Source organism: Silene latifolia, chromosome 9 (assembly GCF_048544455.1).
Source record: "Silene latifolia isolate original U9 population chromosome 9, ASM4854445v1, whole genome shotgun sequence".
Classification (NCBI taxonomy): Eukaryota; Viridiplantae; Streptophyta; class Magnoliopsida; order Caryophyllales; family Caryophyllaceae; genus Silene; species Silene latifolia.
Genome location: NC_133534.1, coordinates 57,063,671 through 57,090,864, shown reverse-complemented (window position 1 = coordinate 57,090,864; position 27,194 = coordinate 57,063,671). Strand labels below are relative to the sequence as shown.

Genomic DNA, 27,194 nt, shown 5'->3' with positions numbered 1-27,194 from the left:
ACCTATACAAAGATAATATTTATACCCTAGACAACAAATGAATGTAGTACTTAGGGGCCGAACCCAAAGGAGACGAGAGTTATTAATTAATTGTTATGGAGCGAAGTTTATCTTGAGTCGATGCGGTTGATTGATTGATTGGTTGATTATGCAAATAAAATGAAAACAACAATAAAAAGAAATTGTCTAGGGAGGTCGGGTCACACATGCTAATTACGTAAATGTTTATGTCAAGTTAGGAAGTTGATTTTGCGGTAAATGTTTAGGCTTAGAGATACCCACCTTACGACATTAGTATCAACCATAGACCGGGTCCTAGAGAAACTCTCGTCCATGACTAGGTCGTCCTACTACACATGCTTAGTCTAATTCAATTCCGTGCCTCTCGACTTTAGAACAAATGAACAAACTTAATCGATGAATAAGGCCTTTAAACATAGTTTAAACATTATGGTGCAAACATGTGATAGAAACAATTATACAATATTAACTTATCCTTATTTTGACATTTACAAATTACTTAATCATGCATGGCTTCCTTTATTCCCTAGACAAAGGTAAATTATTCTAACATTGTGAAAATATAAACTAAACTAATGCTAAATGAAATGATAAATAACATAATTAAAATAAAGATAAAATTACCTTGAATGAAAATAGAAGAACAATTGCAAATGGAAATAACTTGGAATAAATCTTGAACTTGATAATAGAAATGTTGTAACAAACTAATACAAGCTAAACTAAACTAAACTAAACTACTAATATTTAGAGAGAATTTTGGAATAAAAATATATGTGAATGGTGGTGTCCATAGATGTTGAAGTCTACACCCTTTATATAGGAAATAAGAGGTGAAACTTAGAGCAAATACAAGGGGTCAACCCCAAATATTTCTCTTAATTACTTGAGTAATTGCCTAGAGAATCCCATGTTGGCCATCAACTCCTTCTTAATTGCACAATTAGCATCCAAAGAGCATCTTAAGATGAGCATTCAAGGCATTCTCCCATCTTCTTCTACTTGGACTTTAACACTTGATTTTATACTTGGGCTCATTTTTTTGACTTGTGTTGTGCATTTCTCAAATTAATCCACCACATTTGCCCATGCAAGTCCATGCTTTACTTCATTGTTGGTCCATTCTTCTATTCAACTTAGCTTTGTATCCTAGTGCTTTTAAATATGTGGAATTAAGCTCCTTAAAGTTTAAGTACCTACAAAATATGATAGAACGTGCAAATGCAACTAGAAATACAAATATTAGCTCAATATCACTAAGGTTAGTGCATAATGACATATAAATTGGAGCTAAAATATGGGGATAAAATGTATATAAATTGGACTTATCAACTATCCTAAAAATTCCAACAAAAACACTAGCAAAACCGTTACCTTCCCCGGCAACGGTGCCAAAATTTGACACGCCTAAAATGTCGCAATAAAAGACGGCCAAATTAACAATTTATATACCACAAAGCATACTAATTAACACTAATTCTAAACTAGTAAAGTAGTAAGCAAGGATCGAACCCAAGAGAAGGGGGATTTTGCAATAGTGAAATTAAAAGGGCAATTAGAACAATTGTGACAAAGTGATAACAAATATGTAAAAAAAGGGGGGGGGGGGGGGTTGGTTTGGTTTTCAATTGTAACAAGAGCAAGACAAAGTTCAAACAAGAGTATGAGGCAATTAATCAACCAAGAGTTTTAAGATGGAAATTAGTCAATTTTAAGAGAGACTTAATCCGACCCAAATTTAGGCACTTTAGTTGATAAAACCACTCAATCAATCCTTCTAATTAATATTATTATCCTATTAGTGAGATTAAAATCTCCAAATTCCCTTAATTAGAAGTCAATCACAAGGAAATCACACTTAATAATTGACCCAACTTATTAACTCCTCTAGTGGAAATCACACACATAGATTAATTAACAAGAAGATGAAGCAATAGGAATCTAATAGGTGGAATTACTCACAATGAAATCACAATTAATGAGCAATCACAACTTAATCTCTCTAATGTTAATTAAACCTAGAATAAATCACATTCATTAGTCTAATAACAAGTTGTTGCAACAAGGGATTACAAGGAAATCACACTTAACAAACCCAACAACATGTAAATTAAGGAACTTGGAAAGATTAAGTAACAAGGAAATCACACTTAATCACAATAATCTAACAAGGATTCCAAAATTAAGCAATTAAACACAAGAGATTAAGAACAATAATAATAATTAAGGAAAGATTAAAGAGTCTTACAACCAAAGATTACACCTTTGAGTCGGATTAAGAAAGGGAGATTAGTTCTCCATGCTAGATCTAAACCCAATAACAAAGATGAATAATTCCCAAATTACAACTTGATTAATTAAAAGTGTGCACAAGATGTCTTAACCTACTTAAAAACACCCTATTTATAGTCTAACGTAACCTAATAATCATGGGTTTAACACAGGAAAAGCCCGTAACACAAAACGGCATGAAACCCAGAAAAGTCGCACCGTGCGAGTTCTGGTGTCTGGAAACTCGCACGGTGCGAGTTCCTTGCTGTAGTGCGCTTTTCTTTCGTGCTTTGCTTGATCCTTGAAAGACTTTCTCGTGGTATTTCTTCAATGCTTGTTCTTCACCCTTCCTTGGACACTTCCATTGTTCTCTTGACATCTTGTAATTCATTAGAAACATGCTAATTGATAATGCATTCGGAATTGGTTAAATAATGTGAAAATCGTCAAAAGCCATCTCCAAATGTTACCAAATGAGCTCCAAATGGTGCCAAAACTATGTAGAAATAGGAGCTCATCAACGGGGAAGAACTTAATAAGTTGAGTTTTTGATTAAAATTACCTCTCTAATCATTTTCAGTTTCTTGAGCGCTATTGTTGATTGACGGGGAAGAACTTAATCGACTTGTCTTTTGAGATGGATTTGAATTTCCTTCTTTATTCAATTTTTAGGACTTTGTTTGGAAAAAACTTGTAATTACTCTTATTCTTTTTTTTTTTTTTGGAATCTGTTTAGTCCCATAAAAGAGTATATTTAAGGGTACCCATAAATCCATAGATATTTTAACTAAGCCACGATATTCTTTAAGCATGTGACCATAATATCCTTCCCCCTAATTAATGAAACAAGTCACACTTAGTTATTTACTTCACATAAGATTGTCACAGAGCATATGAATCACACAAAGCGGAATTTTTTAAACAATTTCTTTTTTTTTTTGTTAAAATTGGGATATGTTGAAATAAATTATCAGAATTGTCCACGTCCAATCTAAACTCATTATATGTTTGAAATCGTTGAATCAATTTTGTGAAAATTAGAAGGAGGTCAATGTTTCAATTATTGACTTTGTGGGTGAATATTTAAAACTCAATCTTTAGACCGAGGAGGACTTAATGGTAACTTTACTTCGAATATGAAAAATCGGCAACGTATGGGCTCTTGTTAGTGTAACCCAGACTAATGGGCCTGAGCTCGTTCATAATCGGAAAAAAAATTCGCGTCGACAATAATTCGTTTCGAAAAATTCAAAATAAATGACAATTACCTTTTCGTTTTGCTCATTTTCTGTTTCTTTGGTGTTAATATCTTTATCGTGTTGTTAATATCATCTACAAAATTACTTCTACCCTAATTATAAGTACGTTTTTTCGTTGAAATATTGTTCCTTTTCCATTAAAAAATCGTCTTTGACACACATTTTTGAAATAGTGATAATTTAAGTTTTAGATAAATAAAATAGTAAAAAAAAGGAAAACGATAATGAAAATTTAGGGGCGTAACAAGTAATTGCGGGAGGAGATATAAGAATCTCCATTTTTACCTTTCACCAGCTCACCCATATCCATGGTGATGACTGATGAAGTCCTCCAACACCCTGCAAGTTGGTGACTAACTTTATCGAACTTTTCCAAAATCACTGTTCATCAATCTGCTGTTTCCGCTCTTACCTCATTCCTCAATCAAGTTTGTATCTTTCATATCTCAATTTCATGTTTTTTCTCCTTTAGAATTGTATTATCATGGCTTCCTTACTTCAACCCACATCCCATTTATTAAATAATAATCCAAGAAAGTATAAATATAATTGCCCATCTTGTTTAAACCCTAGAATTTCATGCCAATTTAACAAAAATGTAGCTGAAGAAGAAGATAACGATGATTACAATAAGAATAATGGAGGGTTAGCATTGCTCAACTTATCTGTAACTCTTACTGTTATTTCAACTTCACTGCCACAACCCGCTATGGCATCTAAACTTGCTGACAAGAAGCGTACTTCTAAGAAAAATGTCGAAACATTGACCCCTCAACAGTTTAAAACATGGTCTCAAGGGTTACCTGTTGTCACCGATAGGTTGCCTTTTACTGATTTGTTGAGTTTAATGGATGAGGGTAAGCTTAAGCATGTCATTAAGCCGACTGTTGCGTCTTTAAGGCAAAAACCCGAGTGGGTTTTGGTTGTTTTGGAGGATTCTAGGGTTTTTAGGACTGTTTTGCCTTCCTTAGAGGGGAATCCTAAGTTTTGGAGCAAGTGGGATGAGTTGAAAATTGATACATTATGTGTCAATGCGTATAGCCCGCCTGTTAAGAGGCCGGAGATACCTACCCCTTACCTAGGGTTTTTGTCGAGGGCGCCTATTTGGGCGCTTTCATTATTTTTAAAGTCAAAGCCACAATCAAAGAAGGCTTTGGAATTGAAGAAGATGAGGGAGGAGTTGAAGAGGCAGAGGACAGAGGAATTGACAACGTCAAGGGTGGAAAGGGAGAAGTTGGAGAAGATGATAAAAAAGCAGAAGAAAATGGATGAGAGGAATAAAAGGCGGGAGTTGCAAAAGAGGCAGCATGAGGAGTCTTTGCGTCAAGCTCGAAAAAATTATCAGAAAATGGGTATGGTTTGGGCTAATTTGGCTAGGGATACGAATGTTGCTACTGCCCTTGGGCTTGTCTTCTTTTACATATTCTACCGGACTGTTGTGTTAAGCTATAGGCGGCAAAGGAAGGACTATGAGGATAGGATAAAGATTGAAAAAGCAGAAGCAGAGGAACGGAAAAAGATGAGAGACTTAGAGAAGCAAATGGAAGGATTGGAGGCTGAAGATGAGGAAGAGGGAAAACCTGGTGAAGACAATGCTTACATGAAGATGGCTATGCAATTCATGAGGTCTGGTGCTCGTGTTCGTCGGGCACGAAATAGAAGATTGCCTCAATATTTAGAGAGAGATGTAGATGTGAAATTTACAGATGTGGCTGGGCTTGGAAAAATACGACTTGAGCTGGAAGAGATTGTTAAATTTTTCACACATGCAGAAATGTATCGAAGAAGAGGAGTGAAGATACCAGGTCAGAGTTTCCTCAAAACTAGTATCTTCTGTTATGATGCTTTTTATATTATATCTAGCTTTTACTATTGCAACTGTGGTGGCTTCCTTAGGTCGGAAATTGAAAACATAGGTCCTATTATATACTTAAGTGTATATGGGGAAAACATACATTCACTACTTATTGCATTGTTGGATGGATGAATTTGGAGGGAAAAAAGGGGGATGGAGGGACCTTGTTTAGCTAGTAAAGTGGCATAGGGGGAAATAAATGAGAGGGAGGAGGGCAATGGGGGGCGGGGGAATCCATTTTCCCATCTACAAGGCAAATTAAATTCCTTTGAACATACAAAAGATTTGGAAGGAAAACACCCCTTGCTCCTTTCCCCATCCCTCCTGGTATCTGTCCAACCAATGCCTAAGGGCTGGGACGTCTTTTCTGTTCTCATTCCAATTTTCGGCTTCTGGCTTTACCCTGGCGATGCTTGTATGCCCACAATTTTTGATTGGAATTGGTTAGGATAGCAGATAGTTCAAGAGAGAGCACATTTACTATCAATATACAATGGTTTCGTATGTATGGTCAATTCTGATCACCACAATTCTGGGCAAAGTGGGTAAGATTAGCTTGTTTTAGTTCCAGCACACTCGTATTGCTTCCTTTAAATCTGTCATCCATGGATACGTTTCCTAAATCCTTTCTCAAACACTTGATTTTCAATGGAGGAGCTGAAATTTAATGCTTTTGGTATGTTTAGAAGAGCCAACAAGTAGACTACTTAGGTGGTAGGAAATATTAAATTAAGGAGTTCTGTATAATGAAAGGTAGATTAAAGAAGCAGGGTGTTGAGCAGGCCTGTCTGGACATTTTCAATGATGTAAGCTCTATTAGGAATAGCACATTTTATGATTACGTGGCTATCTTCTAGTAGGAGGCACCATCTATACCATTTCAATTTCTACATTTCTTTTGTGGTGCGCGAATTTCTTGTACCCTATTCTAGTTTGATCTTGTATGGTTCTCTGCTGCTTTCTTAGTGATGGCCTGCACGGCTTTGCCGTCTGATAGTTTTTCCCACTGCCAAGTGTATGGTTATTCTTGCCAATTTACCGACACATGTCAGCACTTGTTACTGAATTGTTTTTAACTTATTCGACTTACTATAACTTGGTAAAATATCCTTTCAAAGGTGGCATTCTTCTTTGTGGTCCACCTGGAGTTGGGAAGACTTTGTTAGCAAAGGCCGTGGCTGGTGAAGCTGGTGTAAACTTTTTTTCAATTTCCGCTTCTCAATTCGTGGAGATTTATGTCGGAGTTGGGGCTTCTCGTGTGCGAGCCCTTTACCAAGAGGCAAAAGAGAATGTAAGCAACACAACGATTCTTTCTGGCATGTTTGTTGCATGGCTTTCCTCTAAATTTGACGTCTCATGTCACTCTTTGGGCATGTTCAATATTTTTGTTTGGCTGTTCACATTTTAAAATATAACCCACACTGCATTCCGACTGAATTGTGAAAGTTTTGAATGTTCTCCTGACTGGCATTTTAAGAAGGTAGCAATCACATTTATGCCGTAATAACCAAAACTAGATGGCAGCGACTGATCCCGAGATCAAGTATCACACGGATATTTGATAGCATGGTTGTTATGTGTCCCTGCACTCTTTACACATGTCAGAGTGCTTGGTACTGAAGATTTGAACATTCTTTGGCGTGGTTTTGTTATCTCAAAGAGGAAATGCCTATTGTGCGCATGTGATTGTACATGTGGGAGGGATGGGGGGTTGTAGGATAGTACAAGAATTACCCTCTGAAATCTGAATTTCTTTTTAATGCTATTTTCATGACTCCCTTTCTGTGAAAGAGAGATTGGGACACAATGTAACATGAGTTTGGTGGTCGGAAATTGAGTCAGGCTCCATCAGTTGTCTTCATTGATGAATTAGATGCTGTGGGGAGGGAGCGTGGCCTCATTAAGGGTTCAGGAGGACAAGAGCGTGATGCTACACTTAATCAGGTTTGTTGATGCCTTTTTCCCCTTGATTGCTCTCTATTAAAGGAGTTAATTAATAACCATTAATCTCTTGTTATTCATTGGTTAAATTTGCCTTGTTCATCCATTGCAGCTCCTTGTATCCTTGGATGGATTTGAAGGAAGAGGGGATGTCATAACTATTGCTTCCACAAATAGACCAGACATCTTAGATCCAGCTCTTGTGAGGCCTGGAAGGTTTGACCGAAAAATTCATATTCCTAAGCCTAGTCTTCAAGGGCGCATCGAAATTTTACAGGTTCATTGATTTACCCAACTGTTCTTCAATTGGCTTTCATTTTCTGATTAGTACCCTGATATTCTTGAATTAGGAAGAAATCTTCACAATAAGAGTGCCTTTTTTATGGTGTTTTCACTCTGTAGTCTCTAACTAAACATCTACCCTTCCTTTTTTTTCGTGGGTTTTATTAGGTTCATGCTCGCAAGAAAGCTATGGCTGAGGATGTTGACTATGCATCTGTTGCCGGTATGACCAATGGAATGGTTGGGGCAGAGCTGGCTAACATTATTGAGGTTGCTGCTATAAATATGTTGCGGGATGGTAGAAGTGAGGTAAGTTTTTCTCTTTGAAGCATTGACACTGAAATAGTTGTCAAAGCATATAATTATTTTTCTAGGAAAAGTTTGTAGAAACTGGAGTGCACCTTCTATCTTTGAGAAAGAATCTGTGCTTATAGTCACTTATGAGATAAAATCATAGCATCTCATGAATATTTACTAGAACTCATTTATATGATACTCCCTTTTGAGTTGGTGTTTTGACTTTTGTCCCCTATTTCCGTTATGGGCTGAGTTGACTTTTGTTTCCTATTTCCTTATTTGGTAGGTTTTTTTAACACGCACAAAGACTAAAGTGCACTTGTCATTTTTTATATCAATCATAACACTACTCTTTCTTCTCTATTAACACTACCTCTCTTCCACCATCTTCAACCTCATCCCCAACCCAACCAATCACCCTCAATCTCATTCCCAACCCAGCTAACCACCACAAAACATCCCTGCCACCACCGCTGGCACCCTTTGTAAATTCCCGAGTAGTATCGATACCATTAACCTAGCCTTGATACCACCAACCCACTACCGAAAAATCGCTCCCACCGCTGAACAACACCCCACCATTCGTAAATCCTCTCCAACTCCATGGAACAATCATTCAGCCCTTGGACACGAAGCCCCCACCCCCAAATCCCTCTATCGCATCGTCGAAAATCCTATGTCTAGGGCGTGTACAACGATGGCAGATGGGCGTCAACTTGTGAGGGGTGGATGACGTCGACGATGGTGGGGGAGAAGGTGTCGACCAAAGTTGATGGAAGTGGAGGGGTAGTCGACCGTGGACTGGGTTAGGGATTAGTTGTGGTTGTGGGTAGACCCTATCCGACCCGCCCGAAACTCGACCCGTCAGAACCCGAAAATTGGGTGAACTATAACCGACCCGACTCGAACCCAACTTGAACCGATAACCGATAACAACATTATTTTTTTTCCAACCTGAACCCGACCTCGTGTCCCGATATTAACTCAACTCGATGGGTAACTCGATGGGTGACTCGATAATGAACTAGCTTAATAATGATGTAAATAAGACCAAATTGACATTCATCTTGATTGTTTTCACTTCAAACTACAATGAATATACCTACACATTGTTTAAACATAAAATTACCCATCAAAAACTAAATACTAATAATTCCTTTGTTTGGACAGATTCTTTACACATTTACTTTTTGACACTATTCACAGCTCAATAGAATTTTTAATATTCTCGACAATCCATAAGAGAAAATATAGTCATGTTGAATCTTGTTTGATTCGGTCTTTGTGAATACATTTAAGAATATCAAATTTTTATAATTTTTATCAATGCAAAAGGAAAGACATTGATAGTGTAAAATGCGCCTCGACAAATGTGAAAAAGCGAACATAAAGAATCTGTTGAGACGGAGGGAGTACATAAGATAAAATATAAGTTTATAATTTGACCCGATAATGACCCGACCCGACATGCTACCCGCTTATGACCCGACCCGACCTGTAACCGAGCCGAACCCGTTATTGACCCAACACAACCCGAACCCGTTATGACCTGACCTGCTTTGACCCGATCCGTAACCGACCCGAGTGACCCGATTCCCACCTCTAGTTGTGGGTGGGGTGGAACTATGGAAGGGTGGTTATAAGTGGTGCCTATATGAGGGGTTTAAGATTTGAGGTCCGAGACTATGGTGCTCGGACGAGACAATCTTCCTTGGCATATCCCCTGTGTATCCTTGTCCGTACGACACAACACGGGTATGGACACAAAATTCGAGTCCGGTTGGCAGCAAGAAAAACGGACTCGACGCAGATGAGCGACAGAAAAAGATAAAGAACGCGACATAGTTAGGTTTCCGTCGTCAAGTAGGGGGTGGGCACCATGGATGGCAGTGTTATTAAGTTGTGCTACATGTCTTTTTCTACTTTCACTCTTTAGTTGTTTAATACTTTTAGTTTCTAAATGCATTGAAGCCTTTAACTCTTTTTTTAACCTTACACCTGTCCCAACTTTTATTGACGCATCTTTGACTACTAGGAGCATGCTCTTTATCAAATATTCATTCATTCAAGCTAGTTGGGGGACCCTTCAGTTTTCTAGGACTATTTATCACTATTTACCACTACTACTTTGCGTATTAAATAAATAGTTTTAATATCTTTTTTTCTATTTTTTGAAAATGAAAAATAAAATATATTTCCTGCTCATTAGTATTTGGTATACACGTATAAGGCTACAATTTTTCATGTACATTTTTTTTAATAAAAAACAAATATGAAAATTGGATACGATGCCTGTGCACAGATATGAAATTTGGATACATTGACCGTGTCCAAAAGTTGTCGTATCCGCTAGTTAATCATGTCCTTGTATCCTTGATTTTATGATTTCAAGTGTCGGACACAAGGATTTGTACCCATATCCGTATGTCATACCCCAGTCGGAGCACCAATGGTGGGAGAGATGTCGGTTAAATAGTGGGTATAAGGGTAAATGAGCCCTGTTTCCTCTCATTTTTTTTTTCTTTTTCGTGCCCAAACTAAAAGGGAACAAAACCCTCACTCAAAGGGAGTATATGCAAATTCTGGGTGGAAATGTAAACTGGTGAGATCTGAATCTTTTCCCTTTCTGTGTGTGTGGGACAAGACCTGAAGCAAGCATGAATGCATGATGTGCGAAGTGGCTAATGAGAGAGAGCCTAAATCAGTATGGGCGGACCTAGAAAAAAATGAATACTGCCGTGCATCTTTTTCCTTTTCACGTACAACAGTTACAAAGCATTTGTCCCAATTTATTTGCAATCAGCATTGAAAATCTTCAATATGAGGTAAACTAATGGAAAAAAGAGCAGAAACATGTTAAAAAAAAGCAAGTTGGTCAAGACAAAGTAATGAAGTTTTAAAGAGAAGGAAAGGGAAAGTCATAAAACTGTGGAGAATGTTTTCAAAGAGAATTAACAAATTAACAAATCAACTTATGAAGAATACTAACATATTTTTAATTGAGAAAATTGGCGGAAAGAAAAATCAAGAAAAATAATTATACAAAAAACTGTGAGTCTGTGATAGATAGTCAAACTCCCTTCATTAATTCTGTAAATTTCTTTTCTTTTCAAGCGTGCATAGAAGAAATTAGAAACGTTAAGCAAGTGCGATATACATCGAGCAGCTGATAAGTCATTACAAGCTACTGTTAAATACATTTTTCTTGAATGTTATTGCCCTTGGAAAAATGTTACCTGGCCCCTGACTGAAAACTACTGTAAATTTCAGAGTTCTTAATTTCACACTGTCAACTTGTAAAGTTCAATCCTTAGAGTAGGGAGCTAGGAATGATAGGCACTTACGTAAGCTTTGTATGATTTGAGATGTGCCAGGTCAAGATACATCACTATATGACCATAACTCTCAACCCAATGATAGTAATTTGTGGTTGTTTAACCTTCGGTATTGCTCTTGGTGAAATTAAGTTATCATGAGAAAACCTTTTGGCATTGAAAAAGAAATGCATTTTCCCCTCAAATTGTGTTTTTTTTGTCATACTTGTCTGTTTTAAGTGTGTGTTATCATATATTTCCAAGAAAAGACCGCTTTATAAAAAGTTTGCGTCTTGTTAGAATTAGATAGAAGGCTGAAGTGTGAAATTATATAAGTTACATCTTATTCTTAAAAGGTAAAACTGAAATAAAATTTCTCTTACCTCTTATAGCTGTATGGTCAGCCGTCTGATAGAGGTTGGCTGTTTTATATTTGACGGTGTTGTCTTTATTTTTGTTTTTGGCTTTCTTCTGGAACTGGTCGTTTTCTTATTGTTCATTATACTTGGTCCTTTTTTCTGCTTTTGGCCTTCTGCTGGAACCATTATTCTTCATTACACTTAAGTTGTCTCAGAGACTAATTTAATTTCTTTCAACACAACCACCAATTATTTTTGAATTTTGTTCACCAAAGAGTGAAGTTTTTGAACCATTATTCTTCATTACCACCAATCGGGAGTTTGTGCGTAGAATACAAAAGAGTGAAGTTAGAAAGGCGTTAAGGAAGATGGGGTCAAAGAAAGCAGAGGGACCGGATGGTATACCCATAGAAGTTTGGAGGTGCTTTGGGGAGAAAGGGATCGAATGGGTAACCATGCTCTTCAACAAGATTTGGAGGAGCAACAAGATGCCATCGGCTTGGAGGAGAAGCACTCTTGTCCCTTTGTACAAGAACAAAGGTGATGTTCAAGAGTGTTCCAATTATCGGGGAATTAAACTTATGAGTCATACGATGAAGTTATGGGAGCGGGTAATCGAGCAAAGGCTTAGGAGATGTGTAGACATCTCGGAAAACCAATTTGGATTTATGCCCGGGAGATCGACTATGGATGCGATTTTTATCATGAGACAGTTGATGGAATACCATCGGGACAAGAAGAAGGACTTACATATGGTTTTTATTGACTTGGAAAAGGCATATGATAGGGTACCAAGAGAAGTACTTTGGTGGGCTTTGGCGAGAAAGGGTGTGTCGCGAAAATATATTGACCTCATAAAGGACTTGTATGAGGGGGCTAGTGCAAGTGTTCGCACTAATGTTGGGAGAACGGAAGAATTTCCTATTACCATCGGGGTGCATCAAGGTTCCGCACTTAGTCCTTTTCTCTTTGCTATAGTTATGGATGAGTTGACAAGGGATATTCAGGACGACATCCCTTGGTGTATGATGTTTGCTGATGATATTGTGTTGATTGATGAGACAAAAGACGGGGTGGAGAGAAAGTTGGAATTGTGGAGGCAGACTTTAGAGACTCGTGGGTTCAGCCGAGCAGAATAAGACTGAGTATTTGAGGTGTCAGTTCACTAAGGTGGCGGGGTTGAGATCGACAGAGGCAGAGAGTATTATTTTCGATGGGAATGTTGTTGAGGGTTCAGATTTCTTCAGATATTTAGGATCTATTATTCAAAAAGATGGGGAGTTAGACGGAGATGTGGCTCACAGAATTAAAGCGGGATGGTTGAAATGGAAGAGTGCTTCAGGGTTTCTATGCGATAAAGATATGCCCCAAAGATTAAAGGGAAAATTTTATCGCACGGCAATTAGGCCTGCCCTACTTTACGGCTCCGAGAGTTGGGCCGTGAAGCATTGTCACATTCAAAAGATGAGTGTGGCGGAGATGCGCATGTTGAGGTGGATGTGCGGACATACAAGGAAAGATCGGTTAAGGAATGAGGTGATTAGGGAAAAGGTAAAAGTGGCGCCAATAGAGGACAAGATGATGGAAAACCGACTAAGATGGTTTGGCCACGTGAGAAGGAGACCTATGGACGCACTTTTGATTAGGAGGTGGAGACTTGGAGAACAGAAAAGGTCCCTAGAGGTAGAGGAAGACCGAGACAGACATGGTTGAGAGTGATAGAGCACGATATGAGAGTTCTGGGGCTTGAGGAGAGTATGGTGACGGAGAGGGCAAAATGGAGGGAAAGGATACATGTGGATTTTTAGTATTTGATGTTTTTTGACATATTTAGTGTTTTTTTATTTAATTTAAAGAAATTAATTTATTTATTTTTCTCTCCTTTATTACACTTTTTCACCAACCACTTCCTTATAGATTTCATCTGGTTCATTCCGGATCCTTCACTCTATTTCGGTTTTTAAAAATCGTTTTAATCTTTTCTCTCGATTTAAATTTTAAGTTTTTATAAAAGAAAGACGGAATTCGATTTTAAAACCCCTAAGTTCACCTTGACTTTCAATTACATTTTCGTTCTTCCTTTTTGTTTTTCATCTTCCCTTTTTTATTCGCATTTTGAGGCGTGCGTGCACCCATGGACGGTTCGAAAAGATGATTCATGTCAGCCGACCCCAAATCATTTTGGGATTAAGGCTCTGATGTTGTTGTTGTTGTTGTTGTTGTTGTTCACCAAAGAAGCAATGATTAAACTACCATCAGAATTAATTGGAAAAATATCAAGTTAGTTACTTCAGCCCTATGTTCTTTTTGTCTTGATTTTGTATAGTTTAAACTTTAAATTGTGGAAGGAAATATGGCTAATTACCTCCATCCATTGGATTTCTTTTTATGTCATATCTTATCTAGAGTGATGTTGTGAAGGCTTCTGAACCTTCATCCTTTATAAACTTAGTCATTATGTACCCTCCACTCACCCTAATAATATTCTGTTAGATAACAACTGATGATTTATTACAAGCTGCTCAAATGGAAGAAAGGGGAATGCTTGACAGAAAAGAGAGAAGTCCTGAAATGTGGAGGCGGATAGCACTCAACGAAGCAGCACAGGCTATAGCAGCTGTCAACTTTCCTGATCTTAGAAATATAGAATTTGTATGATTCCGTCTTTAGTGTCATCAGTTCTTACAAATATCATATTGATTACGACCTAAAAGAATTTTTTTAACTTCCACGTGTTTTGGATGGACAGCTACTGATCATATGCTTTCTTGGCAGATTAATATTGCTCCTAGGGCTGGTAGGGAACTTGGTTATGTTCGTTTCAAAGTTGATCATATCAAATTTACGGAAGGACTGCTAAGGTATGCCTGCCCGTCCTTATTTCCGATCCTTTATGCCCGTTGTATGTGGTTGCATATGCTCTATCTCAACAATGACCAGGTAAACTTGGTAAAACTAATCCGACTGATATGTACCTGATCCAAATCCGAAGCAGACTCTACATTAATCAACGTAACGAAATGACTCGTTGTTAGTTGATACATAGTGACGAATTTGAAGCAGACCTTGTTAATCTATAGGCGAAACGACTCAAATGACACAACTTGCGTAGATATCTATCCGTAATAGCCTGACAATGGCCCTTCCAAAATGACCCTAATCCGTAATGATCTGACCCAAACTCGCCCCAAATGACCTTTTGTTTTCTTTATTTTGGCCGATTTTAAGATGCCTGAATTTTTCTCTCTCCAACTGTTCAGTTCCTTTTTTTCCTTAAAAAGAACTCATTAGGATATCTCTGACTCCCTTTCTACAACTGTATCAATAAAAATTATGATGCAATTTTACTTAATTTAAGGCATTTCTCTCTCTATTAAGTGCAGCCGACAATCCCTTTTGGATTATATAACAGTTCAGTTGGCACCTCGAGCAGCTGATGAGTTATGGTATGGTGAGCACCAGGTGAGTGGCAAAATGTTTAATTTCTTATTGCATATGTACTACATATGGAGTTACAGAACTTATTTCTTGGTATTTTTTTTCCCAACATATATGTAGAGGTTACTTCCATTATAATTCCCAAAAGGCTGAAAGAAAAAAAACTGCTTAATGCCTTGTTTATATTGATTTGGGGTAATATATATTTTCAGTAGCATGTTCCCTCGTATTTGGCTCTTTCTGACTGGGTTGAATAAAATATTGATGCAAATGCTTCTAGAACTGATCTTCTACTTACTGCTTCGTAAGATATATATGTTGCTACTTTGTTCTTGCTATGCGTGACTGTCCTTACACTTCGTCCCAAAAGAATTTACATTTCCGCACTTAAGTTTGTATTAAGTAGGATATGTATAAGTCAGACTTCAAGGTTTCTTCTTATTTGTCAGACCTTGGTCATAATATTTAGTTTTACATACGCTTTATATGCCTGGAGAAAACGTATCGCGTATCGGTATGCTACACAATCAATGTTTCCTTCCACTAGACTAGTACTATCAAATAAATCTCTTTAGAAAGTTCTATTAAATGAAAACCCTTCCCACCTCAAGCTTTATTAATGCCTCTTTACTTTGCTTTCGATATAGAAAGTTGTTGATTGCCGTGACTGGGGTTCCCACACACACACCGTCCTGCGATAGATTGCTAATGGGCAATCCTTCACTAGTATTCAACCCTTAAAGCTTGCACTTTTGTCTGGAGAAGGGGCATGGGTGCGTTTTAGGATTCGCCAAAAGTACTGGACTGTGACATTTGTTATCAGAAGTCGGTCCGAGACTCATTTGTTCATTGCTGGTCGAGAAAATGGGTGAGCCAAAGTATTGAGTACGGTGTGAAGTCCTTGGAGGAGCTGTTGGATGAGAAAATACTAAACCTTGAGTGCGTGGTACGAATGGGGATGGGAGAGGCCTCGAGAAGCAGGAGAAGTCGGTAATGAGCCTTGAATCCGCGATAGAGGGCTTGAATACCGACTCGAAAAAGTTGGTGATGTGATCCCCTATGAACAGGAGGAACACATCGGTCACCTCCGTCGAGAAAAGACCTCGATAACTTCATCTTCGACTTAAAACTATTTCCGAGAGTAAGTGAGCTCGAGGAGAGAGGAGAAGGTCCGCTCATCAAGCATGTACTTGGTGGGTGATTCCAAGATATGGTGGCGTACCAAGTATACTGAAATTGAAGAGGACACGATCACGGTGGCATCGTGAGACGACCGATGATTCTAAAGAATGAGTTCTTTCCCGAGAACATGGATATCATTACTCTGAGGAAGCTGAAGGGTGTGAAGAATTGCCCTGATACAGAAAATGCATTTTTTTTAAGTGCTTGCTTATGGGATTTAGAATCAAATAATGTTGGTCTTGTATTAATGAGTGATGGTTTGCTGGTAATTTATTGCGTATTCGATAGGTCGGTAAGCCTGACTGTGCTATTGGGTCTTTCTAGCATAGTCACTAAGACCCAACTTGCGTACTCGGAAAAAGGTGATCTAGAAGCTTCCAGCAAGCAAGACGAGATCACTGATAAGGCTAAAGTCGTATCACCAAAATAAATCCTATAATACTACTAACAAATAGCTAGCGCTAAGAAGGGTCGAATCCACAGAGAGGCGAGATAATTATTCTAGTTTGTTAATATTTAAGTCTGTTTTAAAGTAACCAATTTTTGAGGGTTTTGTTTGTTTGATTGCTAACAACTAATTGCAAGTAAATAAAGACAAATTCAATAATAATAAAGGAGTCTAGGGATCGGGTTCACTAGGTAGTCATCCAAGGGTAAGGTTTAATTCATTGATTGAACAATTTATATTGTTGAAAGTCATATGATCGGTCGATTCTAATGTCTTTAGATTTAAACTTAACATGCGATCGCTATTATTAAGTCGGTTTAATTCAATTATCGTGGCCTATACTAGTCTTAACCCTGTCGGTGATAATCCTAGTTTATGCGTGACTAATTAATCAATTCTGATCAGTAATTAATCAACTAGATTTAAGACGATAATTAAACAACAATCAAGAGCAATTTAACAATCAATTCATAATAACCCCTTTTCTAACAACCTAGATCTCTTTTCACCCTAGATAATAGATTTAGCTACTCATACTAATAACAATAACAACAATAACAATAATAAGAAGCATGATTAAAAGCATGAAAAGATGAACAAGTATTTGAAATAATAATTATTGAAGAAAGATTAGAACAATTCCGTAAAATAGCTTAGATCCGGAAGTAAGAACGATAATTAAAACTAAACTAAGTATTCTAAGAGAGTTTTTAGAGGAGTTCTATGAAACTAACGGAAAAATAAAAGCGTCCATAAACTAGGATACGACTTTGGGTATTTATAATAAAACATAACCGACTTAAGGAAAATTGCGGAAATTATAGAATAAAGTGGTTCCTCGATCGAGCCTGGGCTTACTCGATCGAGTCACCAACTTCCTCGATCGAGCCCATGCTCAGTTGATCGAGGAATCACTGGTTTCTGCTCTTTTCTTCGTGTTTTCTTCTTAACTTCTCTTCCTTCATTCTTATGGATTCCCGTGTCATGCTTTGTGTATTCCTTCATGCCTACTCCGTGATGCCCATTTCATTCCTTTGCTCCTCAAATGCATCATTCCTGCATTAAACATCAAATAGCGGAAGTATCGACATTCTAACATAAAAAGCATGTAAATAATATAAACTAGCACGAAAACCGTATCAAAAGTAATTAAGGGGAGGCATAAATATGTATATAATTATGACTCATCAATCACCACTTCTCTCAATAGCACACCAACTCGTTTGGGGAATATTTTTAGGAGTTAGTGAGCGTGATAGAGAAGGACAAAGTGCATGAGTCACGCTGTGTTGGCCACAGAGTGACTATCGACTACTACCATGTGGACCATGTGGAGTGAGAGTCATCTCTAGGCAATGATGCGCGTCAAAGTGAGCCTAATGAAAAGAGGTCGCAATAAGTTCGATTTCTGGTAGGTCTCGCCCACAAGGAAGTCTGACTTGATTAGTGAGTCACATGAACACGCCCACAAGCTCCTCTTCCGAAGCGGGTGGCGGGGAGCATCCTCAACAAAGAAGCCGTTTGCGTGCTTCCTATGCAAAGGTGGGCAAAGGTCCTATTGTGTGCCCCACAAGTCTCATTTCAATGCGATGATTAAGGAGATGCCGAATTGGCGAATATGACGAGGACTCAAAGGATTGACTCGCTTAAGAGGATAAGTGTGATGGGGAGGCAAGACGATCTCCTTGCCAAGAAGTCCACGATACCGTTGTACGTGGAGCTCTCTTTGAATGAGAGGCAAGCACGAGCCATGATTGACATTGACTCGGGCGGTGCGAGTGACTTAGGAATGAAGCCGAATAAAGCCAACCGGAAGATGAGACATATCTAAGGAGTGACTAAGAAGGTCGCGTTTCAAGTAGGTGAGTGAGTGTGTGAGGGAGCTCAACCTCGCCACTGTTACTGTTTGTTTGCTGGATGACTTAAAGTTAGTACTAAGGATGTAGTTCTCGAAGAGGGCATTAGCCAAGCCGAGGAAATACCTCATTGTTTGGTGTTCGGTGGAACAAGGGGGCATGTCTTGGAAGAAGAATGTTTGTTTGCTGGATGACTTAAAGTTAGTACTAAGGATGTAGTTCTCGAAGAGGGCATTAGCCAAGCCGAGAAAATACCTCATTGTTTGGTGTTCGGTGGAACAAGGAGGCATGTCTTGGAAGAAGAATGTTTCCAAAGGTTCGATGCAACCAAAGGTGAACAAGAATCACGCCCCTACCCCTACAAACTGCACCCCCCCTCCCCCCCTTCTCCCAAGTGGCGCGACGTGGGATAGACAATGAGGGTATAGAGATACCTGAGAGAGACACAAGAAGGCCTTGAAATCTAGGGGCCACACCGAAGTCCCTTATCTGACGATCGGGTGACCCAAAAGAGTTTGGGGATGCCGGGGGTTTTGCGGCCGGGAGAACTAAATTGTCTATGACTAAAGGTACCAAAGTGATCAAAGACAAGGTGAAGCGATTGGCGTTAGGTAAGCATAAGGGGTCATGTGAAGTTTCTTCCCACGTGATAGAGACATGTACTTTCCATAATAGACATGTAGTTTCCATAATAGTCATTTCTGAGAGATGAACATGGAAGACCGGATGTTCCCGATAATTTATGTCAAGGATATTCGATTTGCTTCTTGAAGGGACCTCAACCTAACAACCTCAGTGCTAGATTCAAGATCAATAACCTTTTGCCGAACAAGGGATTTGAAGCCACAAGAAAGTCTAGCCCCAAGATGGAGGACAACCTCCACTCAACGAGGAAGTCCCATTGAAGTTGAACTTAAGATTTGTGCGTCACCGAGGATGACGATTGATTAGATGGATTAGATGAGGGAGAGTGTGACATCTCTCACACTTCAACCCTGTAGAAATTAGATTTCTGCAGTTTAGTTTGTAATAAGTCGTATATGTATAAATCATACTTCAAAGTTTCTTCCTATATGTCGTCCGGGGTGATTATATTTAGTTTTGCAACGTGATTTGTATGGTCACTTGGTCAGTTGATTGATAGTATAGGTTTCCTCGATTGATCCTTGTGATACATTTTTTATAAGTCAGCTGTGAGAATTTTAGTTTCATTTCTGGTGTAGCTAACCAGTAATGGAGTAATGGTGGTAAGTCGTAACATCATACTACTTGTGGACATTGTGGTCAAGCCATTTTACTAACATCTTCGGAACGCTCAGATATTTTGGGATACGGAGTATAGTGAAATGTCTTGAACAAAGATGTAACATTGGTGATTTCTAAACTAAGGTCAGGTAGTGGAACTTTGCAGTATTGGCTGTTCTTTTGTTAGCATTGTACAACGTACATGTTAACATGTCATCTCCGAGTATTGGTTTAGTATCGTGACATTGCAAGGGTAAGGAACTCTAATGTCAAGTGTACAGCTTCTTCTAATTGAACCTGAGTGTTCAGATTGGGTCTCCCTAACTAGCACTCGCAGAATTAACTGAGAAAGCAAAGCAAGAAAATTGATATAATTGAGTAGTCATATGATGTCTTGGTGAAATACTTTGCTATGTCCCAGCACCCCGGTTTTTTTTGTTTTTTATTAGTAGACAGCTTCTGATTGATTCTTCATTTCATTACTCCTGAGTCTGACAATACATTGCAACAGCTGAGCACAATATGGGCAGAAACAGCTGATAACGCTAGGTCAGCAGCTCGAAACTTTGTTCTAGGTGGCCTGTCTGAAAAACATCATGGTTTGAACAACTTCTGGGTTGCTGAAAAGATAGATGTATGTATTTCTAATGGTGTCTCCTAGCTTGCTACTTTTTGCTTTACTCCTAACTTTTAGAGAAATTCTAGTACCCACTTCATTTTCATATTCTATAGATATATATAAAATGTTGGAAATCTATGTGATTATGATGATCGAGTTACACCGCTTTAGATTTGCACTACAGATTTATCATCAAAATTTTCTTCAAATTTTAAGCAATTGTCTCCTGACCCAACCCACTAACCTGACCCCAACCGCTTATTTGGGTCACGAACTCGTAACTCTTCACCGTGGCCCGAAATGTATATGACATGGAACAACTTATAAATTTAGAATTAGGGTTGGGTCATACACTCAAACCCCAATCAACCTGTTTTGAGCCCCTTTTAATAAAATCGGGCAAACTGTTTATTTAGGAGTACAATTACTATAATTTTTAAAATAAATATATTATCATAGTACTTGTTTACATTTACGACTATTAAGTCAAAATTATGATTAAAATAATGTTTTGTAATATTCTAATAAAAATAATTATAATATGATTTATTTAATAAAACATGCGATTGAATAAATTGTGGACTTTCTAACCCTAATCTGACCAGAACATGTATTAACCGAACCAGTATCTTCACCAGCCCATATTTGCGTGACCTAAAACCAACCTGTCCAACATGTGTCATTCGGACTACACAATGAATTTGCTCTAATTGTGTTATTGGCTTTACTACTTTTGTTTCAGGACATCGATTTGGAGGCTTTACGAGTTCTCAACTTCTGTTATGAACGTGTAAAAGAGGTATAGTATTCCAAGGTATTATAAAGGGATAATACTATCAGCTGTTTCCAAATTTCTGAAGTTGGACTGTTGTCTGTAACCAGATCCTACAGCGAAACCAGAAACTTCTGAATACCATGGTGGATGAACTCATTTTAAAGAAGAGTTTGGCAAAGAAGGAATTCTTTCACCTTGTTGAGATGTATGGCTCACTTGAACCAGTGGAGCCAAGTATACTTGACATCAGAGCTGAGCGACGCAAGCAGTTGCAGGAAATGATGTCAAATAAAACAGCGGCTACAGCAAGCAATGTCTAAGCTAACGATATATACTTTGTATCTGTCAAGGTAGTACTTCCTCCTCCGCTTGAGTCTTTGCATTTGCTTTGTTTTGAGTGTCAAAATGACTCGGTATTAGTAGCTGACAAGTATTGCTACTGCCATTTTGACCTAACCAAGCTCTCTACTTCTATTACAGTAACACCACAATCAAACTCTGGTTGAACTAACTTCACCAGTGGCTCGATCCATCACTACTGTTGTAACGGACAATACATACAAGTTGATGCTATGACCCCACACCCTTACCCGGTGGTGACTGCACACATAACTCAGGATCATGAGTCTGAGACTCCGGCCCCAAACCCCCAGCCACAAGTTCGCGGTGACAGCTTATCAAGGCTTCTTTAATTGTCCTGGGAATTGTAGCTTTTACTGCTTCTATCTTGCTTTGATTCTGTTGGTGTATGGGGGAGTATAAGAAGTAGAGTGGAGATTAGTTGTTTGTTTAGTTGATTAGTTGAAGGTTGATTAGTTGGAGTTTAGTTTGAAGGAATTAGTTTGTGTATTGATTTGTTGTGAAATTGTTGGATACACCAAAATGGGAGGGGAGGACCTCTATTTATAGTGCTCCTCCTCCTTCTCCCACATTCTTGGAATTCTCTAGAATAGAGCATTCTAGAGTGACCTAGACTTAGTACGTCTCTAGAGTTCTCTATACATACAAGACATCTCTAGAAAGTTCTAGACTTCTCTACACACATCTAGACCATTCATGATCCTTCTAGAGTATTCTAGACTATTCTAGTAACTTCGACATTATTCTAGAACATTCTAGAAGTTCCTACATTATTCTAGAAAATTCCGGAACCTTCTAGAACACTCCAGAAAAGTCTCACACTTCAACACTCCTCCTTGAGACTTTTGGAGTGACGCCCAGCTTTGATCTTAGAAACTCGAACCTTCCTGTCGGTAGAGCCTTGGTTAAAATGTCAGCTAGTTGGAACTCGGATGGGCAATGGATAAGTTCCACTTCCTTTTCTTGCTCGGCATCTCGAAGTGCATAGAACCTCACTTTTATGTGCTTTGTCTTGCTGAAGCACACTGGATTCTTCGCGATGGCGATTGCTGACTTGTTATCCACCATAACCTTGGTTGCTCCTTCTTGCTTGTAGCCTAAGTCCTGAAGTATCTTCCTTAGCCATATTACTTGATTGACTGCGGCGCAAGTTGCAACGTACTCGGCCTCGGCTGTTGATTGAGCTACGATGTCTTGCTTCTTTGAATTCCATGAGAATACTCCTGAGCCGAAAGTAAATGCATAGCCTGAAGTACTTTTCATGTCATCTACCGATCCTGCCCAGTCACTGTCGGAGTAGGCTATTAATCTTGGATTGTCGCAAGGCTGGTAAAATACTCCAAACTCTAGAGTACCCTTTAGATATCGAAGTATTGTCTTCCCTGTACCCATGTGAACCTCACTTGGTTTGCTCATAAATCTTGATAATAAGCTTGTGGCGAACATAAGATCAGGTCTTGTAGCTGTGAGGTAAAGTAAGCTTCCAACCAAGCTTCGGTATTGCTTGAGATCAACTTCTTTTGACCCATCATTTTTGGATAGCTTCTTATTCAAGACCAAAGGAGTAAAACCGCTTACGTTCTCCATCTTGAACCTTTTGAGGATTTCCCGAGCATACTTAGTTTGAGAAATGAAGATTCCATCTTCTGCTTGATGGACTTCCATGCCAAGGAAGAAATTCATTAAGCCCAAATCCGTCATTTCAAACCTTTTCTTCATCTCCTCCTTAAATGCAAGGATCATTTGGGCATTGTTTCCTGTGACAAGGAGATCATCAACATAGAGAGAAACGATGAGAAGATCACCTTGTTTTTTCTTCACATATAGTGTATGCTCATTTTTACTCCTCGTAAATCCTTGCTCAAGGAAGTAAGAATCAATTTTGCTGTACCACGCCCTTGGAGCTTGTTTGAGGCCATATAGAGCCTTTTTCAGCTTGCACACCTTTTCTTCATTTCCTTGTGTGACAAAGCCTGGAGGTTGTTCGATGTATATCTCCTCCTCGAGTTCTCCATTAAGGAAGGCAGATTTGACATCAAGTTGATAAATTTTCCATCTTTCTTGAAAGCAAACTAGAGCAATAAGAGTCCTTACCGTATCATGACGAGCAACTGGAGCAAATGTGTCTCCATAGTCTATTCCAGCTTGTTGTGAGTACCCTTTCACGACCAATCTTGCTTTGTACTTATTGATTGAGCCATCTGGATTCAACTTTGTTTTGTAGACCCATTTCACTCCAATCACCTTTCGATCCTTGGGTTTGTCCACTAATTCCCAGGTGTTATTCTTCTTTATCATGTTTATTTCTGTCTCCATTGCGTCTTGCCACTCTTTGTACTTGGAAGCCTCATCATAGTCTCTTGGCTCCTCAAAAGCGAAGTAGCATCTCTCACATTCCTCTTCATTCGATTAATAACGGACATTCTCGCATAAATTTCGGAGAGATCTTTCTTACCTCGAGGTCCTGTAGCATTCTCCGAATTGTCGTTTGAGGATGGAGAGTGTGTATGCATTGGAGTTGATGGAGGTGAAGGAGGATCATTATTGTCGATCGTATCATCATCACCTTCTGGATGTTGGTGATCAGGAACTAGGATCACATTTCTTTCCACCTTCTTTTCTTCCCAATTCCATATTGCATCTTCATCAAACTCCACGTCTCGGCTTATCATGATCTTCTCCGTATTGAGATTGAAAATCCGGTAAGCCTTTGATTTTGAGTCGTAGCCAAGAAGTATACCTTTCTCTGCCTTATCATCAAGCTTGCTCCTTTTTTGCGCTGGGATGTGAGCATAGCAGATTGAGCCAAACACCTTAAATGCTTAGCTGTAGGCTTTTTACCGCTCCAAGCTTCTATCGAGTTTTTCCCTTAACGCTTTGTTGGAAGTCCGTTGAGCGGTATACGGATGTGTAGACAACCTCGGCCAAAATTTCTTCGGATTTTCTTTTCAAACAACATGCATCCGGCCATCTCCAACACGGTCCTATTCTTTCTTTCGGATACCCCGTTTTGTTGTGGAGTATATCCTGCGGTGAGATGATGTTCTACACCTTCATCTTCACAAAATTGGTCAAATTGTGAAGAAGTATATTCTTTACCGCGATCGGATCTAATCATCTTCAATTTGCACCCGCTTTGATTTTCAAATGAGAGCTTTGAATTTTGAAAGACTTGGAATACTTCTGATTTTTGTTTCATAAAATATACCCAAGTCATTCGAGTAAAATCATCAATAAACAGGATAAAGTACCTGTTTCCAAGATGAGATAAGGTTCTTTGAGGACCGCATACGTCTGTGTGAACAAGCTCTAGCTTTTTACTTGCCCTCCATGCTTGGCTCTTTGGAAATGGCAGGCGGTGTTGCTTTCCAAGTTGACTAGGCTCGCATAGTTCTTTAGTTGCTTGAATCATTGGAAAATCCCGCACAACATTCTGCTTGTATAAGTCGGCTAGTGCACGTAAGTTGAAATGTCCGTACCTTCTATGCCATAGCCAGGTCTCCGCGGCGTGAGCTCGATATGATGATTCTAGGCCATACTTCCATTTCAAGGAGAAGCTTTTATTTTCCATGGAAACTTTAGCAATCTCTTTATTTCCGGGGTCATATATGGTGCAATGATTATTCGCAAAGACTAGTGAATAACCATTCTTGATCATTTGTGCCACACTTAGCAAATTTTCAAAGCAAGATCCGGACAAGCAAAGACATCTTTAATGTATTTTGTACCCCGCTTAGTTGGAACAATGATCGTACCTTTGCCCTTCGATGTCGAACTTCACCATTCCCCATTCGTACGGAGTTTGGATGAAGTATCCAACTCGCTAAAGATGCTTGAATCATTCGTCATGTGACTTGTACAACCACTGTCAATTAGCCACCTACTTTCTTTGCTTGAAGTCTTTGCTTGGCCGATAAAGAGGTGCTCATTATTAACGCTACTTGAATAATGAGCTTGGTCCTTGGACTCCATTTGTTTTTGTCTACAATCTTTTTTAAAGTGCCCATACTTCTTACAATGGTGACACTGGGGCTTGCCTTTGAAATAGCAATTCTTTTCTGCATGATTATTCTTTCCACAAATGCCAAAAGGAGGAAACTTGCCCTTTGATTGTGACATTTGTTTATTGCCACCATCGTCACTTTTCTTCTTCCACCCTCCGGACCGCTTTTCTTTATGCGATGACTTGAAAGCATCCTCAGAAGAAGATTCTCCAGTCTTGAATTTTTGATCATAGGCGAGTAAGGATCCAAGTAGCTCTTCTTCGTGAGCTTTGAGAGATCCCTTGATTCTTCAATAACAGTGACAATCATGTCGAACTTTTTGGTTAAGGTCGCGAGAATTTTTTGCACGATTCTCGTGTCGGTAATATCTTCGCCATATATCTTCATTTGATTAACTATCTCCGTTACTCTTGAAGTGTAAGTTTGTATGTCTTCATTCTCCCTCATCTTCAAATTTTCGAAATCTTTTCTTAGGGTATTGAGACGTATTGTTCTTATCCTTTCATCACCATGGAATTCTTTTTGGAGTGAATCCCATGCTTCTTTTGCGGTAGAAGCCCGCATTATTTTTGGAAAGATGGTCTCCGAAACAACATTAAAGATGAAAGACAAGACTTTGGCGTCCTTTATCTCATCCTCATTTATTTTCTTTAAGGATGCTTCGGTGGGTTGAACACCTTCTTGTTGCTTTTCGGGACCATTTTCCACAATCTCCCATAGTGCATTTGATTTTAAGAGAGCCTTCATTTTAATGCACCAATAGTCGTAATTTTCTCCTCCAAAAATTGGAAGAGTAGACGATAGAATATTTGATGCGGAAGCCATAATTTTATTTTGTTGCCCTAAGATCTTTAGAGCTCTGATACCACTTGTTGGTGTATGGGGGAGTATAAGAAGTAGAGTGGAGATTAGTTGTTTGTTTAGTTGATTAGTTGAAGGTTGATTAGTTGGAGTTTAGTTTGAAGGAATTAGTTTGTGTATTGATTTGTTGTGAAATTATTGGATACACCAAAATGGGAGGGGAGGACCTCTATTTATAGTGCTCCTCCTCCTTCTCCCACATTCTTGGAATTCTCTAGAATAGAGCATTCTAGAGTGACCTAGACTTAGTACGTCTCTAGAGTTCTCTATACATACAAGACATCTCTAGAAAGTTCTAGACTTCTCTACACACATCTAGACCATTCATGATCCTTCTAGAGTATTCTAGACTATTCTAGTAAGTTCGACATTATTCTAGAACATTCTAGAAGTTCCTACATTATTCTAGAAAATTTCGGAACCTTCTAGAACACTCCAGAAAAGTCTCACACTTCAACAGATTCATTGTCTTGCATCATTATTGGTGTTCCAAGTTTAAGAATTAAGAGTCATTGGGTCTTTTGTAGGAACTAGTTGTTGCTCCACGCCCGGTAGGGAGCGGTGCTCCAATCCGATCAATTGTGGATACGAAACTAATAGAGATGTTGTAGAGTGATCATGCGCTGCAACATAGAATAGTTGCCCATATTCTGGGAGACAACACCATCTAGGAGGTCCATTTTACGCATAATGTGTGGCGTGACATTGCCTATCATAGTAACACTGAAACGGGTCTTATGATGGGGGATTGAAAGTGCAGTTTAGCATTCTCATTCGACATTACTGCGGTGTAAACTCCAGCGGGAG

General features: G+C 38.8%; 1 protein-coding gene across 1 annotated transcript; it reads left to right on the top strand.

Annotated features, from left to right (window-relative positions):
- The first annotated feature begins 3,774 nt into the window (after window positions 1–3,774).
- Window positions 3,775–22,099, top strand: LOC141599794 (putative inactive ATP-dependent zinc metalloprotease FTSHI 2, chloroplastic). Its single transcript, XM_074419911.1, has 12 exons — window positions 3,775–5,356; window positions 6,525–6,697; window positions 7,249–7,350; window positions 7,460–7,624; window positions 7,798–7,938; window positions 14,093–14,251; window positions 14,375–14,460; window positions 14,983–15,061; window positions 20,280–20,402; window positions 21,130–21,186; window positions 21,270–21,512; window positions 21,643–22,099. Exons 1-11 carry the CDS (start codon window positions 4,036–4,038, stop codon window positions 21,480–21,482), a joined length of 2,619 nt encoding a protein of 872 aa, XP_074276012.1. The 5' UTR covers window positions 3,775–4,035; the 3' UTR covers window positions 21,483–21,512; window positions 21,643–22,099.
- The last annotated feature ends 5,095 nt before the right edge of the window (window positions 22,100–27,194 follow it).

Bases quoted from the DNA above. Each gene is read 5' to 3' on its own strand.
- LOC141599794 (XM_074419911.1), top strand. From the start codon at position 4,036: ATGGCTTCCTTACTTCAACCCACATCCCATTTATTAAATAATAATCCA. The intron at 7,625-7,797 runs GTTCATTGATTT...GGGTTTTATTAG, and splicing joins GGCGCATCGAAATTTTACAG to GTTCATGCTCGCAAGAAAGC. The intron at 21,187-21,269 runs GTATAGTATTCC...GTCTGTAACCAG, and splicing joins GTTATGAACGTGTAAAAGAG to ATCCTACAGCGAAACCAGAA.